The sequence below is a fragment of the Pipra filicauda genome, unplaced genomic scaffold, assembly GCF_003945595.2.
Source record: "Pipra filicauda isolate LSUMZ 115617 unplaced genomic scaffold, ASM394559v2 scaffold534_size341627_pilon, whole genome shotgun sequence".
Classification (NCBI taxonomy): Eukaryota; Metazoa; Chordata; class Aves; order Passeriformes; family Pipridae; genus Pipra; species Pipra filicauda.
Window position 1 is genome coordinate 12,957 of NW_024104681.1, and position 17,435 is coordinate 30,391.

General features: G+C 51.0%; 1 protein-coding gene across 3 annotated transcripts in view; it reads right to left on the reverse strand.

Annotated features, from left to right (window-relative positions):
* Nucleotides 1-1,408: 1,408 nt before the first annotated feature.
* The window catches only part of CEP250 (centrosomal protein 250), a 29,278-nt gene continuing 13,251 nt past the window's right edge, over nt 1,409-17,435 (reverse strand). For 2 of the 3 annotated variants that reach the window (XM_027719118.2, XM_027719122.2), the window contains 13 exons: nt 16,649-16,783; nt 16,228-16,371; nt 15,495-15,775; nt 12,250-12,409; nt 11,380-11,692; nt 10,829-10,956; nt 10,535-10,655; nt 9,529-9,683; nt 5,960-8,575; nt 4,171-4,326; nt 3,676-3,789; nt 3,461-3,511; nt 1,409-2,179 (listed from right to left, as the gene is read on the reverse strand). In XM_027719118.2, the coding sequence (XP_027574919.2) occupies nt 1,901-2,179; nt 3,461-3,511; nt 3,676-3,789; nt 4,171-4,326; nt 5,960-8,575; nt 9,529-9,683; nt 10,535-10,655; nt 10,829-10,956; nt 11,380-11,692; nt 12,250-12,409; nt 15,495-15,775; nt 16,228-16,371; nt 16,649-16,783 (4,653 nt within the window). In that variant the 3' untranslated portion in view covers nt 1,409-1,900. The remainder of the gene's footprint in view (nt 2,180-3,460; nt 3,512-3,675; nt 3,790-4,170; nt 4,327-5,959; nt 8,576-9,528; nt 9,684-10,534; nt 10,656-10,828; nt 10,957-11,379; nt 11,693-12,249; nt 12,410-15,494; nt 15,776-16,227; nt 16,372-16,648; nt 16,784-17,435) is intronic. The other variant, XM_027719119.2, reaches the window with a different exon arrangement.

Below are 17,435 nucleotides of genomic sequence, written 5' to 3' on the forward strand. Positions count from 1 at the left end.
CGTCACCAGTGGTGTCCCCAGGGATCAGTGCTGGGCCCAGTTCTATTTAATATCTTAATTGATGATCTGGATGATTTTGCAGATGACACCAAGTTGGAGGGGAGCGTTGATCTGCTGGAAGGCAGGAGGGCTCTGCTGAGGGACCTGGACAGACTGGAGAGTTGGGCTGATTCCAACAGGATGACGTTCAACCAGGCCAAGTTTGGCCACAACCCCCTGCAGTTCTACAGGCTGGGGACAGAGTGGCTGGAGAGCAGCCAGGCAGGAAGGGACTGGGGGTTCTGATGGACAGGACAGGAGCCAGAGTGTGCCCAGGTGGCCAAGAAGGCCAATGGATCCTGGTCTGGATCAGGAATATTGTGGCAGCAGGACCAAGGAAGCGATTCTGCCCCTGTACTCGGCACTGTGAGGGGCCATGAGGGGCTGTGAGGGGCCATGAAGAGCTGTGAGGAGCCATGAGGGGCTGTGAAGGGTCACGAAGAGCTGTGAGGGGCTGTGAAGGGTTGTGAGCAGTTGTGAGAGGCCATGAGGGGCTGTGAGGCACCATGAGGGGCCAGGAGGGAACTTGAGGGGAATGGGGGGCTGTGAGAGGACATGAAGCACGAGGGGATGTAGGGGGCTATGAGAGGCAGTGAGGGGTCACAGCCCTGGCAGGAGGAAGGTCCCTCAATGTTTCTGTATCAAAGCAAGGTTGTCATACACCGAAGAGTCTTCCTTGACTGAAGTGGCTGAATTAATAGGATTTTGAGACAGAAAGCAGAAAAATCTAAGTGTGAGGGCAAGTCCAAGGAACCTGCTCTGCTGGTGGAGAGCAGCTCTCCCTGCCCAGGACACCCTCCCCATCCTAGCCTGGAAGGGCTGGGTTGGGCTCTGAGGCCCTTTGGAGAGCAGCAGATCTGTGCCCCTGGCTGGCTGGTGCAGAAAGCAGTGTCCCAGCAGAGTCCCAGTGCTTTGGAGGGAAAAATGGAAAGGGACTGGGAGAAAGGAGGAGGGTGAAAAAAGGGGGGCGGGGGGGGGTGAGGGGAAGGAGGGGGAGAAAAAAGCCGTGAAGGAAAAGGGGGGCAGAAAGGCCAGGAAAAAAGAGGGGGGGAAAAGGGGGCAGGGGAAAGAAGGGGTGCAAAAAGGGGAGAAAGGGGAGGGGAAGGGGGAAAGAGAGGGAGAAAAGAGGGAGGGAAAAGACAGGGAATAAAAGGGGGGTAAAAAAAAGGGGGGGGAAAAGGGAAGGGAGAAAGGGGGGTGGTAAGGGGAGGGAAAAGGGGAGAGAAACCCTCTCTCTCGCCCACCTTTGATCCCCATTGTGTTCTTTCCACCCCTTTCCTCAAATTTCCATTTCTCCTGGCAGGAAACAGCTCTGCCCTCAAGAGGGGAAATCACACAACAGCCTCATTGGGCCAGGTAAAGATATGTATAACCTTCTTCTAAAAAAATTTTATTAAAAACATTTTATTAGGAAAAACATTTAAGTGTCTGTCCTTGGGAGATAATTGGAAATGCAAACAGAACAAATGCTGTTATGCTACTTTAACTGTTTGTAGCACAACCTTTATGTCCTTTTATTTTATTTGAGCAGCTGCTCTCGGACAGATGTCACCCCAAAGTCTTACTGTTCAGGGATTGTTCGTGTTTGGGCTTCCTTCTCCACACATCATTCTCTCTCCTTACCTATGTCTTTGTTCTCACATATTCACATTTTGTCCCCAGAAATCATCTGCCTGAGATAACACTTCATAGATCCTAATCCTCAACGTAAGGTGAGGTTTGACAGCACCAGCTGATTGTGAGAGAAACAGGGAAAAGGCAGGGAGCAGCCTTGCCCCGAGGAGTTCATCCCATTTCTCACATCCAAGAGTTCTTTGTCTTAGCAGAAAGCCTTCCGTTCAAATGGAGACCAGAGGTGTTGTTACCTCAGGTTGCTTCTGGTAGGTTGGGCTGCTGGATGCACCCTCTGTCTCTCGGGAGACTGACAGTCCAGGGACATCAGTGCCAAGTTCAGAGACTGATCCAGTTTCTGAGTCTCTGCTTCCAGAACAGCAGCTCTGGGCTCCCTGAGCACAGCTGCTAAGGAGCAGGACAGCTCCTGGTGAAGGTCTGACAGTTCCTGGTTGGTCCTTGCACAGCTCTCAATGTAGTTCTGCCTGTGCTGTCGGTCTCGTGCCAGCTGTGACTGCAGGAGGGACACCTGAAAGAGGCACAAAGCTGAGCTCAGACAAGCCCATGCTGTCAGGACCAGCCATAGCTCCACAGTGCCAGCAGTTGGGGCATACACGGCCTCGACCAGCCCTGACAAACACTGGGACCTTGTGGAAGGGAAAGGAACAGGCTCCCAGAGTCCCCTGAACAGAGCTCAGCTTATCAACACGTCAAGTTTCCTGCTGGCCAACGCTTCCCACGTACAACCCTCAGCCATCACAGGTCTATTAGAGAGAGAGTTCCAACAGGATTTACTAACCCAGCTCTGATTTTCAACTCTGGGCCATGAGCCCTTAGTTCCACAGGCTGTACCTCAGCAGGAAGGCTGCTGCTTACCCGGGGTACTGGAGAACTGCTCTGCTTGAGCACCTTGACAGCCAGCCCAGGGAAAGGGAGCAAATTCTCCCTCTCCCAAACTTTAGAGCATCCCACACATGAGCGCAGAAGAATGTGGTGAACAAAGCCCAGGGGCCTTACAGCAGTGCTGAAGCCTTGGAACTCCTCAAACTCTGCTCTTTCCTGACCCCACGGGGTTGTGCCTGCTGGGCTGGCCGGGGGCAGAGCTGCTCCCACCTCCTGCTCCGTTTGACCTCCTGCTGTGCAAAGGATGCAACAGGGTTCAGCAGCTGGAATGAACATTCTTACACTGATAAACCAAACATCCTCAGAGTGCTGAGGTCTCTGACTCGGTCCCACAGCAGGGTGGTGATTAGCACAGCACAGCAAGGACTGAGGATGGCCTGAAGGCTCAGCTCTGGCACTGCCTCAGAGCCCTGGACCTCTCCACTGCTAACGGAGGCAAGGGAAAATGGGGACAGGCAACAAAAGGGAACATCATGGAACAGGCTACCCAGGGAATGGTGGAATCACCATCCCTGGAAGTGCTCAGAAAACATGTAATTGTGGTGCTCAGGAGCACAGTTTAGGTTTGGGATTGACAGTACAGGGCTAACAGCTGGACTAGATGATCTCATAAGGCTTTTCCAGCCTTAAGGATGTCATGATTCTATGATTTTGATATTTTCAGGTGAGTTCCAGTGTTCTGAATTTTCTACCACCCCTATCCCACCCTGCCTGACCTTCAGGCAAGCCAGAGACAAGACCGAGGTGAAGGATGTTGTTTGGTTGTTGCCAACAGGCGCAGAACTGACACTGTCTGGTGCACTCAACTTCCTGACAGCCAAACAAAACTCAGCATGGAGCATCGTGCAAAGTTGTGCTCATCAGTAGAGCCACAGCAGCTTTTGAGGAGAGTTTTCCTACTCCTCACCTGGTTCTGTAGCTCAGCTAACCGCTGACTGCAGTGAGCGTGAGACGACTCCTGTGAATAAAACACAAGATTTCATTTTAGTCTGCAGCTTGGTCAGGGCATGGTCTATACTTGACTACCATTAGATCTCCCCTGGGGGGCCGTTGCCACTGGGATTTGCCCTTGTTCCTTGTATGGCCAGAGCCTCCTCTCACCAGGGAAGATTCTGTTCTCACCTGTCTAGAGGTGGACACTTTGTGCTGGTCAGACTGGGAGAGAGACAATCCACAGGCATCTGGGAGCATCTGATCCCTAAAACATCTCTTCAGCCTCCTCCGCTCACGTTCCACCTGCACATTGGATGGGAGAAAGGGTCACAGAAACCTGCCACCAAACAGGGAGCAAAAGGACCTCTGGACATCAAGGCAAGGAGATCTCTGCTCAGAGACCCTTAATTGCACCAGAGAACAAAAAAGGACTCGATGTGGGCTATGGAAGAGAGGTAAGTGTGTGTCTGGGGACACTGGGGCAAGGAGGGTGGCACTGCAGTGAAGGTGTATTTGTGAAGGCCATGGGGTGCCAGAAGAGAGAGAAAATGCAAAGTGTGTGTCCACAGCAGGAAGAAGGAGAGGGAAGGAAACAAGAAGAGGACTCCAAAGCACTGCCTGGGGAAATGTGTCATGGTTCAGAGGACCATGAGGCTTTGCAGAGGCAGCAAAAGCCTGTTTTACCTGCTCAAGAGTCCTCCTGAGCTCAGCATTTTGTTGCTTCAGCTCCACCTTTTCATCTTCCAGCCTTGCAACTGTTCGCTGCAGACATTCCAGGCTCTGTGACATGAGTCTCTTCTCTGAGAGCCATGACAGCTGCTCCCCTTCTGCAACAGCCTGCTGGGCATTCAGAGAGGAGATTCCATGAGCTGGTGCCACATAAAGGTTAGAAGGGTGTTAGAACCAACATGTCAGGCAGAGTGACCACAACAGGAATGGACAGTGCTAAGGTCCTTCTCCTTCTGGTGCACAGCCCAAAGGAACACATCCTCTCTCTAGGGGCCCTCCTCCAAATCAGCTTGGAGAATTGAGTTGTTTGTTCTGGATGTGCTTTCTGCTTGTTTTGTTCAGTGTCCCCCATTCTGGTTTTGAGAGAGACTGGAAACATTCATTTCCTATTCAGCCACTTCATAGTTTTAGAAAGGTCTGGAGTGTCTCCAGCTCCCTCTCTCAGCCGTTTCGTGCCGACTGTGAAGACTTGCACATTTACACCTTCCTGTTAGGGAAGTTATCTACCATCTTTGGTCATCCTCTTTGACTATCACTGTACATTCTCCTATCTCCAGCTCTGTCCTTAGGCAAGCAAACATGTGCAAGCTGTGGGTGAAGTACGTATTTCTGCAGTGACTGAACACTACAGTCTTGTTCTCTGTTCTCTTTGCCTGTTACATCCTCATCCAGGACTGCTCTGTGGAAAAAAATCACGTTATCAGTCAAGCCATGTACACTGCTCTGAACCTAGTCAGGAGCCACCTCCCCTGTCGTGCCTTTCCTGATTAACTGCTCCTTGGAGCATTGATAATTTTATTCTTGACACCAGCACTAAACCAATCTCTGAGGATGCAACTGCATTTCCTGATCAACTGCTCTTGCCCAGCTGATCTACATGGATGGAACTGAAATCTTCTGTTGTTTTCACATTTCCTGCACTTGTCACTTCTTTGCTTCCCATCAACAGGTCGCAGGACCTGTCAGTATCCTGATCAGGCTGCCAGTAATATTTCTTAAGTCATGTGTAAATGTATAATGCATAAATACAGGGTTTTCTTAGTAGTTTTTCTCTACACCGGTATACTAATGGAATGTAGAAAATATTGGCAAATTCCTGGCAAGGCTGCAGCACAGGCTATTGCAGCTGTTCCACTAGTGGGACCTGAATCAGTTCACCTTGAAGAAATCCACACAAATTTACCTTTGTGCTTTTTGGACAGGGGCACAAGCATGTCCTGAATGAGCAATGAAGCCTTTAACCTGACCAGGCAATGGCATAAATCCCATTCTTTTTAGTACACTGGACAAGCTGTCCCTCAGAAACCTCCATGTCTGAGAGCACCCTCTAAGCTCCAGCAGTTCAGCTGCTCTTCAGCCATCAGTACAAAACTCTGCTGAGTTCACTACATCAGTCTGGTCAGCAGCTCCCTTTTCTTTCCATGCCAAATCCAAGCCACCATGTGTTGGCTGAGCTTGCCAAGGCACGGGAGAACCAGTTCCCCATGCCCAGCTTTTAGATGGAGCTGATTTGAACAGCCAGCTCCATAGATGTGTCAGTCGTTCCGGGCCTGCCAGGAAACATTCTCACAGGCAAATGGTCTCTGCTGGAGCCAGCCAGCCAGACAAGGCTGCTGGCTGCAGACCTAGCTGCTTCGCCCAAACAGGTCTTGTACTGATGGGAATCTATATTCCCACCTCTTGGAGGGAAACATCATTGGAATCCTTCAGGGACGTTTGAGTTGAAACCAATCCCAGGGCCTACCTGCTGATGGAATCGGTCCGTGTCCCGCTCTGAAACCATTCTCTGCAGGATGTCCAATTCTTTCAGCAGAGTCCCTTTGGCCATTTCACTCTTGGTAAGGGCAGCTCTCAGGACTTGGGCCTTCTCTCTCCATTCGAGTTCTCTGCTTTGTGTCTGCTTCAAAGCAGCAGCCACACACTCCAATTCCTCCCCATTGGCTTTCCTCTCAGCTTGCCATTGTTGGGTTAGCTCCTTCTGCCTTTGCAAGAGATGGTCTCTCTCCTGGAGAACTTTCATCTTCTCTATTGCCTCTTCCTCCCATTTTTGGAGGTTTTGGATTTGTTTCTTTAGGGTCTCCCCTTCATCCTTCCATCGCAAAGCTGATGTTAATTCTTTCAGGAGTTCGCTCTCCCTCCTTAGCTGTTGTTCTCTCCCTGACAGTGCCTCCTCTAAATACCTGACTCTGTCTGTTTGGTACTTGATCTCTTCATCCTTCTTCATCAGAGTCTGCTGAATGTGCTGGAGATCTTCCCGAAGAGCTCTTATTACCTCTTCTAACTCCTTTTGGTCGCTTTGAGTCTTGGTCTCTCCTTCTCTCTCAGGGAAGGCTTCTTGCAGCAGCTTCTCTTGCTCTCCCTCATGTCTAACCTCTTCATTCTTCTCAGTTGCCCTAAGCTGGAGATTCTGCCAAGTCTTCACTACTTCTTCTTGGTGTTGGAGTTTTTGCAGAAGAGTTTCATTGTCTTCATCTTTCTTCCTCACCACTTCCTCAAGCAGAGTTATTTGCTTCTGGCATAAGGTTAGTGCTACTTTCATGCTTTCTTCATGGAGTTGGAACATGTTCATTTGCTCTGTCTGCTTGAGGAACTCCAAATGGTTCTCCTGCAACATCTGCCTCATTTTGCCTTGATCCTGCTCTAGACTTTTGGCCTGCCTGCCTTCCACCTCCTTCTGCTCTCGAAGGTCCTGGACATGCTCATCCAAAGATGCTCTCTCTTGATCGCTGGCTTCTAAAGAAGATTCAGCACATTCCAGTTTTTGCACGATGGCTTTAGTCTGCCCCGCTGTCTCCTCCTTTTGCTGTTGAAGCTTAGAGACAGCCTCCTCCAGAACCCAGATCTTTTCTTCTCTTTCTTTCAGAGTCAGTGCTGCTGCTTGGAAATTGGTTTGCTCAGCTTCACGTTTTTCCTCCTTTTCCTTGCATGCCTCACACTGCTTTCTAAGGGATAAAATTTCCTGCTCTTTTTCCTTTAGTTCCACTTGAAGATGCTGCAGAATTTCCTTCTGCTGTTCAGAGTCTTCTTGTTGTTTTTGGAAGGTCTCAATCAGTTCCTTCTGAGATTCAATCATGACATCCTTTTCTTTCAGTACTGTCCTAGTGTATTCTAAGTCTCTGTGCAAGACATTCATCTGTTGTTCTGTTTTTTCCTCATAGCTCCTTGTTTGTTGCTTTTGGATGTCTATGAGTCTGTCTTTTTCTTTTAAGGTTGCTAAGGTCTGCTCCAGTTGGTCACGGACAGTCCTTAACTGCATTTCCAGGGCTTCTTCAACTTCCTGGATTTGCTTTTGTTGTGACTCAAGTTCTTGTTCTTTTTTAGATAAAGAAAGTGTCATGTTTTCTACTTTACCAAGAAGCTCTTGCAGATGCCCTTCTTGCTGTTCCTTGTGCTGCTGCAAGAGCTTTAACTCTTCCCTTTGAGTGTCACACTCACTCTCTCTGTCCTTAAGAGCTGCCCTCAGGTGTTCAAGGCTTGTGTGCAGAGTTTTCCCCTGTTCTCTCTCCTTTTCCAGTTCTTGGATCTGCTGAGTCAGAGACAGAAGCTCCAAGTTTTTCTCCTTCAGGTTTCCTTTCACATGATCAAGATCCTCAAGCAGATTTCTCACTTGTGATGCACCATGTTGTTCTAGAACCATTATTTTCTCCTCCTGGGATCTGATCTCCTGCTCCCTCTCTTCCAGCTCCTTGCTCACCTTGCTGACAGCACTGCTCTGCAATTCTAACTGCTTCTCCAGTTCCCCTATCAGTTCCTGCTGGGATCTGATCTCTTGCTCCCTCTCTTCTAGCTCCTTGCTCACCCTGCTGACAGCAGCCCTCTCCATTTCTCGCTGCTTCTCCAGCTCCTGTATTTGTTCTTGCTGGGATCTCATCTCCCGCTCTCTCTCTTCCAGCTCTTTGCTTAAAGCAATCCTTTGTTGTTCTTGCTGCTTCTCCAGCTCCTCTATCTGTTCTTGCTGAGATTCTGTCTTCTTTTCTTTCTCTGTTATGTCCTTAATAACCTGATTGAGAGCAGCTTTTTGCATTTCTTTCTGCTTTTCCAGGACTCTCATCTGCTCTTGGAACACCTTCATTTCTCTCTCCCTCTCTGACAGGATGGCAGTCATACGAGCCAGATTATCCTGTAAAGCTTTGCCCTCTGCTGCCTCTTTTTGGAGCATCTCCATTTTCCTCATCTGATTTTCCACTTCCTCATTTTTAATTTTTAAGAGGGACAGTGCAGTTTGGAGTTCTTGTTCAAGGGAGTGATTTGTGTCTCTTGCTGTATTTGCTCGGGTTTCAGAGGCTGTGAGTGATTCCTCAAGAAGTTTGATCTGACACTCCAGTTTTTCTTTCTCTGCTTGCAGCCTGTCCCGTTCATGCTGCAAAGCAGGGACAAAAGAGTCAGTCATTCCATCTCTTATGTCTGCTCTTTGTAGCATACCTGAGCTCCTGCCGCAGTGGCAGGCATGGGCTGCCCCTCTCTCCCTGCCTCTCAGGGTGCTGCAGACCCTTCCGTGGCACCCCCCTTTATGCTGCAGCTTTCCCAGCTCCCTCAGCCAGTCCCAGCTTCCTTTCTGCCCTTCCCCAACCTCTTGGAGCTCTACTCGAGTGTTCCTTTGGGGAGGAGCTGCCAGAACTGCAGCCAGGATTTCAAGTCCAGACTAAGCATGACTTAGGCAGTGCCATGACAATGTGCTCTCCATTGGGACGGAAGGGAAGAGCAAAGGACACCAACATTTCCTTTGCTGGGTTTGGGGTAAGAGGGGGTGGTTTTTGACCTCTCCTGTGGAGAGTTGCCACGGTACCATCCCCTAGAGCCCCACTTTCCTCTCTTGAAGCAGCAATGGCCAGATTAGTCTGTCAGTCTGGCTTTCCAATCAGGACTAGTTTTCCCTTCACAGGCTCACGTTATTATCTGCATCAGCACTTTTGCTTTCTCTCTTTTCTCCCCACTGTCTGCTCTCAGATGGCCATTGCTGAACACCTTGCGACTACTAGGAAACTTGATCCTCTCACCCCTTTTTCCAGATCCAGATATTTGGAAATCTGAAGATGGATTTGGACACAAGGAATTGCCCAGACCACGCAATGTAAATAGAGACAAGCGTGGAAATTACTTTGACTAAAGCTTCAAGGGCAGAAAACTTCAGCATGGAGGAAAAGAAGCACCCTCAGCCCTAACTGGGTTTGAAATGACTACGACATCTTTTCCTCCTTATTCAGAAGAATGCAATTAGAAAAGTTAAACTGGAAAAAGTCGTTCTTTAAAAATATGAACACAAGGTCCAAAATCAGCTAGGAAATGGCCCTTCATGGTATCTGCCAGCCTCACCAGCACATCCTGTCCTTGCTTCTCTGTGCTCTCCAGTTTCCTTTGCAGAGACTCCACCTCCTGACGCAGAGTCACAGCTTCTTCTTTCCTTGCAGAGGCCTCTTCCTTCAGGGCAGCTTCTAGAGAATCCCTCTTGTGTTCTGCCGTCCACAGCGCTACAGCAGGAAAGGGGAAGGGGAAAAGCAAAGCCAAGCCAAACTGATGTGCATCCTGCAGACACAACAGCAGTGTTTTCTCTGCCTGTCTGTGTTACCCAGGCCCTAAGCCCACAAGGGCTTCCAAAGCTGACAGAAAAGAAGGAAACTTCCAGGCAGAGAAAAAAGGAAGAATGAAAGGGGCAAGAATCCAAGGAACATGAAAGTGTGCTTGCCCTTCTGCTTGTTGAAAGACCAGGACTGAAGGCATGGCAGCACCTCAGCCACAGTGTTAGAAGCAGGGAGAACTGACATGGATGAAACAGGGACAGACAGGAGGGGAGATATGAATCCAGGGTCCCAAAGGAAAAGGAAGAAGAAACAAAAGTAAAGACTGACTAGGACACCGCTGACTGACCAGGAATAGCTGAGAGAGAGTCTGAGACAAGGGAAACAAGGCACTGAGATGAAAATGCAGTTCTGATGTGCAGAGTGGGCAAACAAAGACAGAGAAAGGAGTGGGGATGCCTTGTCCTGCCATGCTATAAAGAAACCAATAGCCCTGGAGGCTCTGGGATGGCCTGGAGTTTGGAGGAATCAAGCTCAGGCATCAAGATACACCTGTTTAACAGGGACATGGGACCTGAAAGGCACCACCTCTGCACAGGTTCCCCTGTGGCACAGCCAGATGCACTGCCAGCCACGCCATCTCTGTCTACCAGAAGCTTTCCCTGGGACTTCTAGGGAGAAGTCTCCTGCTGGTTGTTTTTCTCCTCTCCTATCCCCAGGCACTGCACTTTTCCTCTGTGTGGCATCAGAGATCCCCTTTGGCCAGAGGGGATGGGCAGTGGGTGGGAAAGGAGAAGCTGTACCTTCCTGGCTTTCAGCCAACTGTTTGTGCAGCTCCTGATTGCGGGCACCCCAATGGTCCCTCTCAGCCTGCCTTGTGCTCAGTTCCAGCTCCAAGACCTGTGTTTTCTTCCTGGTGTCATTCTGGAAGAGTTAAGAGGAGCAGAATCACCTCTCAGAGCCACTGCTGGTACAGTAATGGTAGATGTGATCATGATCCTGCCTCCTCCCCATGGCAGTGAGCCAACCCCCCCGTCATTGGCACTCTGCTTGTCCAGCAGTGGGACAGGATTTCTGGGTGCCCAGGCACACATTACCAGATCTTTCTGAGTCTGCTCCAGGTGCTGACGCAGGTCTTGTAGGGCTGCTGCCACTCTGTCCACTGTGAGCTCTGTGGGGAGGTCCCTGGCCTGAGAAGCAGTTAGGCCCACAGCACTACCCTGTTCTGAAGAGACAAGACATTCTGTTTCAAAACTGAATCCAAGGGTCTCCAACAAACAAGGCCTCTTTTTACACAGGAGAAGGTGGCCGTGCCTTTGCCATCATCCTAGAGCTTGCCCTACAGCAAGCCAGTGTCAGAGGCTGACGTTATTTTGATGACCACTAATGTCAGTGCTGCCCCAAGGATGACTGCATGTGCCCTGTGGTTTGACAGGACTCAGGTCTTTTTCCATTCTGATGCTGATCGTTTCTCCACACACAAACACGGACTTGTGTCTCTGCAAGGATGTCAAGCTTTCAAAATTTCCCAAGGCTTGAGCCAGCCTAAGGTGAAAGGATGAGTCTGTCAGACCAGGATGACCCCCTTCCTCCATCTGCTGTCCCACACATGCTCTACAGACATACTAACCCAGCCTCCCACACTTGCCTGAGCTCCAAGTGACCAAGTCTCTGCAGTCACTGATCATGTGGTGGAGAACCAAGTGCAGTTTGTCCAGCTGGGATCGGGTTTCCTGGTGGGCACTGCTGGCCTGTTGACACTCTATGGCCAAGGCTTCCTCTCTCTTCTCGGAGTTACGGAGCCTCAAACGCAGTTCAAAGCCCTCGGCCTCCAGAGTGTGCAGAGAGTCCTTCAAGCTCCGTTCGCCCGCTCGTGACTCCTCCAGGGCCTGCAGCAGCTGCTCCTCTCGAGCTGCCAGGGCAGCCTCCTTCTCCTGCACTGCTTCCTGCAGGGACTGGATCTGGAACATGGGTGCACAGAGTGTCAGGGGCTGGGTTGCTCCTGAGGCAGCAGAGCAGGCAGTAGGGTGAGGAGCAAAGGACAAATTCCTTCAAGCACAAGACACACCAGAAACAGAAGGTACAAAGCCAAGTATTCCAATGGAGAACAGTAAACTCCAAACAGGGAAAGGGGAAACAATGGGCATCCTTGATGGTGCTGCTCCAAAACACCAGATGAGGTGTCTTCCCCAGCCTGCCAGAACCACCTCTGTGTCCCCACATTGCTCTGTGCCTGGCACAGGCACAAACTCCACCAGGGACAACACTGGGAACACGGGGATGGAGAAGCTCAAAGCAGTCTGTTGCTTCTCCTCAGAGAGCTCATACTGGGACCCAGGAGAGAAGAGGGGAAAACACAGGCAGGAGACACCACATCCAGCCTTGGCCTCAAGGTGTAGCGTCTCTGGGCAGAGCACAAGAGCAGTGTGTGCTGCCGGGAGGGGAAACCAGTGAGGGCCTACAAGCTGTGGGTGGTATTGTGTGTCCCTGGAGAAGAGGATACCAGTGCATAGGTCACCTGGTTGTTGAGCTCCTGCAGCTCTGTTGTGCGGTCTGAAAGGAGCTGCTTGGCCTGGTGAAGAGCAGAATGGAGCTCAGACACCTGGTTCTGCTGGGCAAGGTTCTTTTCCTCCAGGGTTCTGAGGCTCAACTCCTTCTCTTCCAGACACACAGTCAGCCTGTGGAACAAAGCAACAGATGGCAGTGAAAGGCATTCTTCTTTCTTGGGTGCCTCAAGAAAGGGTGGTGGAGTTGCCCTCTATGTGAGGCAACACTCTGGATGTATTGAACTCTGTCTTGGGGTGGATGATGAGCAAGTTGAGAGCTTATGGGTCAGGATAAAAGGGTAGACAAGTACGGGTCACCTGGCTGTGGGTGTTTGCTACAGGCAGCCTGATCAGAAGGAGAAATGGATGAGGCTTTCTACAGGCAGCTTGAAGTAACCTCACAGTCACAGGCCCTGGTTCTTGTGGGGGACTTTAGTTACCCTGACAACAGCTGGAAAAGCAACACAGTCTGGGATGTTCCTGCAGAGCATTGATGACAACTTCCTGTCACAGGCAGGGGAGGATCCCACAAGGAATGGTGTGCTGCTCAACCTAAGACTGACAACCAGGGAAGGCCTTGTTGGAGAGGTGAAGTTTGGGGGCAGCCTTGGCTGCAGTGACCATGAGATTGTGGAGTTCTGTTGGGGGCAAGGAGGACCCAGGACAGCAAGTTAAGATTACAACCATGGACTTCAGGAGAGTTAACTTTAACCTCTCCAGGGATCTTCTTGAAAGAATCCCATGGAAACAGGCCCTGTAGGGAAAAGGGGTCTAAGAGTGTTGGTTGATATTCAAGGATCACTTCCTCCAGGCTCAAGAACAATGCATCCTAATGAGCAAGAAATCTGGCAAAGGGGGCAAGAGACCTGTGTGGATAAACAAAGAACTCCTGTCATTACTCAAGTGGAAGCAGGAAATACACAGGAGATGGAAGTGAGGCCAGATCACTTGAAATGAACACAGAGAGATTATGAGAGGAAGCAGAAATGAGAAGGGTCAAGGCCCACCTGGAGTTAAATCTGGCCAAGGATGTCAAAGACAGCAAGAAGGGCTTTTTCAAATGCATCAAAACCAAAAGGAAAACAAAGGATAATGTGTGTTCCTAAACAGATGGGAGACCCTGGTGACAGAGGATACAGAGAGTTACTGAGCACCTTCTTTGCATCAGTCTGCACTGACAAGACCACCCCTCAGAGGTCTCTCACCCAGGAAACAGGGGCAAAGGAGTGCTGGAAGCAAGACTTTCCTCTGAAATTCCTTGGAAAGTCCTCCTTTCAAGGAGGATCAGGTTAGAGAACATCTGGGCAGACCTGACATCCGCAAGTCCATGGGCCCCAACAGCATGAACCCATGAGAGCTGAGGGAGCTTGCAGACATCCCAGAGAGGCTGCTCAAGATCAGCTTTGAAAGGTCATGGAGATCAGGAGAGGTGCCTGAGGACTGGGACACAGTAAATGTCACTCTGGTCTGGAAAAAGGACAAGAAGGAGGACTCCCAGAACTACGAGCCAGTCAGCCTCCCATCAGTCCCTGGAAGGGTGATGGAGTGCCTCGTTCTTGGAGACCACCTCTACTCACATGGACAACGAGATCAGGATTCACCAAAGGTAAATCCTGCTTGACCAACCTGATTGCCCTCTGTGATGAAACATCTACCCGGATGGATGAGGGGACAGCAGTGGATATTGTCTACCTTGACTTCAGCAAGGCCTTTGACACTGTCTGTCACAACATCCTCCTGGACAAACTCAGGCAGTGTGGGCTGGATGAGTGGATGGTGAGATGGGTTTGAGAACTGGCTGAGTAACAGCTCTCAAAGGGTCAGTGGCACAGGGTCTGGTTGGAGGGCTGTCCCTAGTGGTGTCCCCCAGGGTTCAAGACTGGGCCCAGTACTGCTCATTAACTCGTTCAACAATGACTGGGATGAGGGGGTCGATCCCTCCTCAGCTGGTGACACAAGGCTGGAGGAGTGGCCGATCCCCCAGAGGGCTCAGCCCTTCAGAGGGACCTGGACAGGCTGGAGAGATGGGAGAGAGGAACTGTCTGAAATTCAACCAGGGCAAATGCAGAGTCCTGCACCTGGGGAGGAGCAACCCCAGACACCAGCACGGCCTGGGGTGACCTGCTGGAGAGCAGCTCTGGGAGAAGGACCTGGGGGTCCTGGGGGAGAACCAGCTGCCCCTGAGCCAGCAGTGAGCCCTGGGGCCAAGGAGGCCAAAGGGATCTGGGGGTGCATTAGGAAGGACATTGCCAGAAGGACAGGGAGGGGATCCTGCCCCTCTGCTCAGCCCTGGGAGGCACAGCTGGGGGCTGTGTCCAGCTCTGGCTCCTCAGCACAGGACACACACGGAGTTCCTGGAGCGGGTCCAGCACAGGCTGTGGAGATGCCGAAGGGATGGAGCATCTCTGGGAGCAGGGAAGGCTGAGGGAGCTGGGGCTGTTCAGCCTCCAGAGCAGACAGTGAGAGGGGCCCTCCCCAGGGTGTGTCAGGGGCTGCAGGGAGGGGGCAGAGGATGGACCAGGCTCTGCTCGGGGGGCCCAGCAATGGCACAGGAGGAACGGGCAGGAACTGATGCCCAGGAAGTTCCATCTGAACACAGGGAAGAACCTCTTTGCTGTGCAGTGACTGAGCTCTGAACAGAGACCAAAGAGAGTGTGTTGTCTCCCCCACTGGAGATATTCCAGAACTGTGTGGACACAATCCTGTGCCACATGCTTGAGCAGAGAGGTGGGACCAGGAGAGGAGGGCCCCACTGTGGTCCCTTCCAAACTTCACATTCCGTGATTCTGTTAATCTGGCTCAGATCAAAAATCACAGCCTTAAGATGGCTTCTGCCAACCACAGGGATCAGGATGCCTGGTGATACTGATCCCAAAGGTTTCAAGTTCCTGGACCCAAGGTGGAGCTGATGATGTATCCAGCTCATTACACCTTGTCCAGTGTTAACCCCCCTACCTGACAACAGAACACTCCCTTATAGGGGAAGAGCTACTCCAGAAGCCTTTGCCTTCAGAAAAAACTGTAACTGAAGGATTAAAAGAAAATGGAACACAACATCAAGAGAATGAAACACAACATCAAGAGAATGAAACACATCTGCATGGATAGTTCAGAACTCTGACATTAAGGAAATGCTTCCAGAACCACCTGCAGACGCAAAGATTGGAAAGAGGCAACCCACGACACAGAAAGCACGGTCCCACAGGCTTTCATTTACCTGGCTTTTTCCCTCTCTAGGGCCTTCACCGAAGACTGAAATTCTGAGTTTTGCCGCTCTGTTTCTTCCCAAAGGCTCCTTTCACTCTCCAAGTTTTGCAGACAAACCTTTTGCTCCTTCTTCTCCTGTTCAACCTCCTCCAGGATCTTCTGGAGCTTCTCAACCTCCAGCATCTTCTGCTTTGAGAGTTCCTGGGCCTCGCTCACATCTTGCTGAGCTTTGTGGGCAATGGCTTTGTGGGACTCTCTGCAGGCTGCAAGCTGAGATGTCCAGTGTCCCACCTCAAGTCGAAAGAAAAAGCAGTCAGAGACTACAGTTTGTTGCTGTCAGCCACATCACACACTGGGAGGAAAAGCAAAGGACAACTTTCTGTTCCACCCTCTCCCAACGGGATCAGATTCCCAAAGGATATGGACGACTTGTTTCAGAATCTCAGGGGGTCACCAAAGGCATCTGAGAAACCAGTTCAAAAAGCAAGGCCAGCAGTAAGAGGCCAGCAGAAATCCCTGCTGGTGACTGCTGCCCAACAGGCCAAAGGACTAGCCCAGCTGTCCAGGGAGGCAGCTGAGATTCAGCAGACCAAGACGTGTCCTCCAGAGCAGTTGCTGTGCAGCCCAGAGAATGAGGCAGGCAGAGGGATCAGCCCACCAGCTGCTGCTCTGCAAGGGAAAGGCAACAAGGGCACAGACCACCTGTTGCATGACTGTGGGGTGGTTGCTGCTGTTTCACACACCTGCTTTTGTAGATCCTCCCTCTGCTCAAGGAGGAGATTCATTTCCTCTTGGATGCTTTCAAGTTCTTCTTTGTGCCTCTTCTCCGCTGCCTGGAGTTCTCTCTGAGCTTCCTGCAGCTCTGCTTGCAGCTTTGCCTTGATGATCTGGAAACACAAATGCAGAGCAAGTTCCTGGGACCTTCCTTCAGGCTCAGCTTTTTCTCCTTTCTGTCTCAAAATTCCATTTATTCAGCCACTTCTTATGGCTTCTCTACCCAGCTCCACTTTCATTGCAACCCTTCCTTCCTGGGGTTGAGCTCTGGAGCTCACCAGGCTCTGTGCTTTCAGTGCCTGCACTAGTCCTTGCCTCCTCAGTCCCAGGACCTGCATTTTATGGCCTTGGTACTGCCCTTCACTCTGTTCCCTGGCTACTCAAACTTACCTGCCCCTTCTCTTGCTGTTCTTGCATCTCCTGCCTCAGCTGCTGGACCTGCTGGCAGGCTTGGCTTAGCTCTCCCTGAGTTTGGAGCAGTGTCTCTAATAAAACACTCTTCTCGTTCTGCTTTTCCAGCAGGACCTGCACAGAAACAAAGAGCAGATGGGTTCACACCTCCATACAACACGTGTGTGTCAGGACACAAGGACTGATGGGCTCACGCCTTCTCAGAGCACTGTGCTGCTGCTCTCCTGGGTCCTTATCTGCCCACGGGGACACAGCTTCCCAAGGGAGACTGGCACCACAAATGTGGCCCATCCATGCCTGAAGCCCCAACAGACTGTCAGTCATCTCCCAGGGAAGGGTGGCATTTCCCTGCTGTCTGGCTGTGCTGCTGAGGGTGTCCCTCCTCCTCTGCCCTGTCTGCTTTGTCTCTCAACAGTGACTGCTGCACCTCGTGAGCAGCAGAGCAAACGCAAAGCTGCTGAGGGCTGAAGGGAGCAGCTCCCTCAGGAAACCCATGTGTTCTAAGTAGGAGGTTGGTGAAAATTACTTCAGTTTCAAGTTCTTTAGCTGCCTTTGGAAAGTACTGACATTCCAGGGACACACTGTCATCCCTGAGCACTGCTCTGGCCTTTCAATACCTGCAGACACTGCTGGGGGTACTGCCATCCCCAGGCAGTCGGCATGAAGAGCACTCTGGGGAGGACACAAGGGAGACTCTCAGTGTATGACAGGGTTGCCTTGGCACAGAGATCAAAATGCAAAACTGCTTCCCAGGAAGTGACTTAAA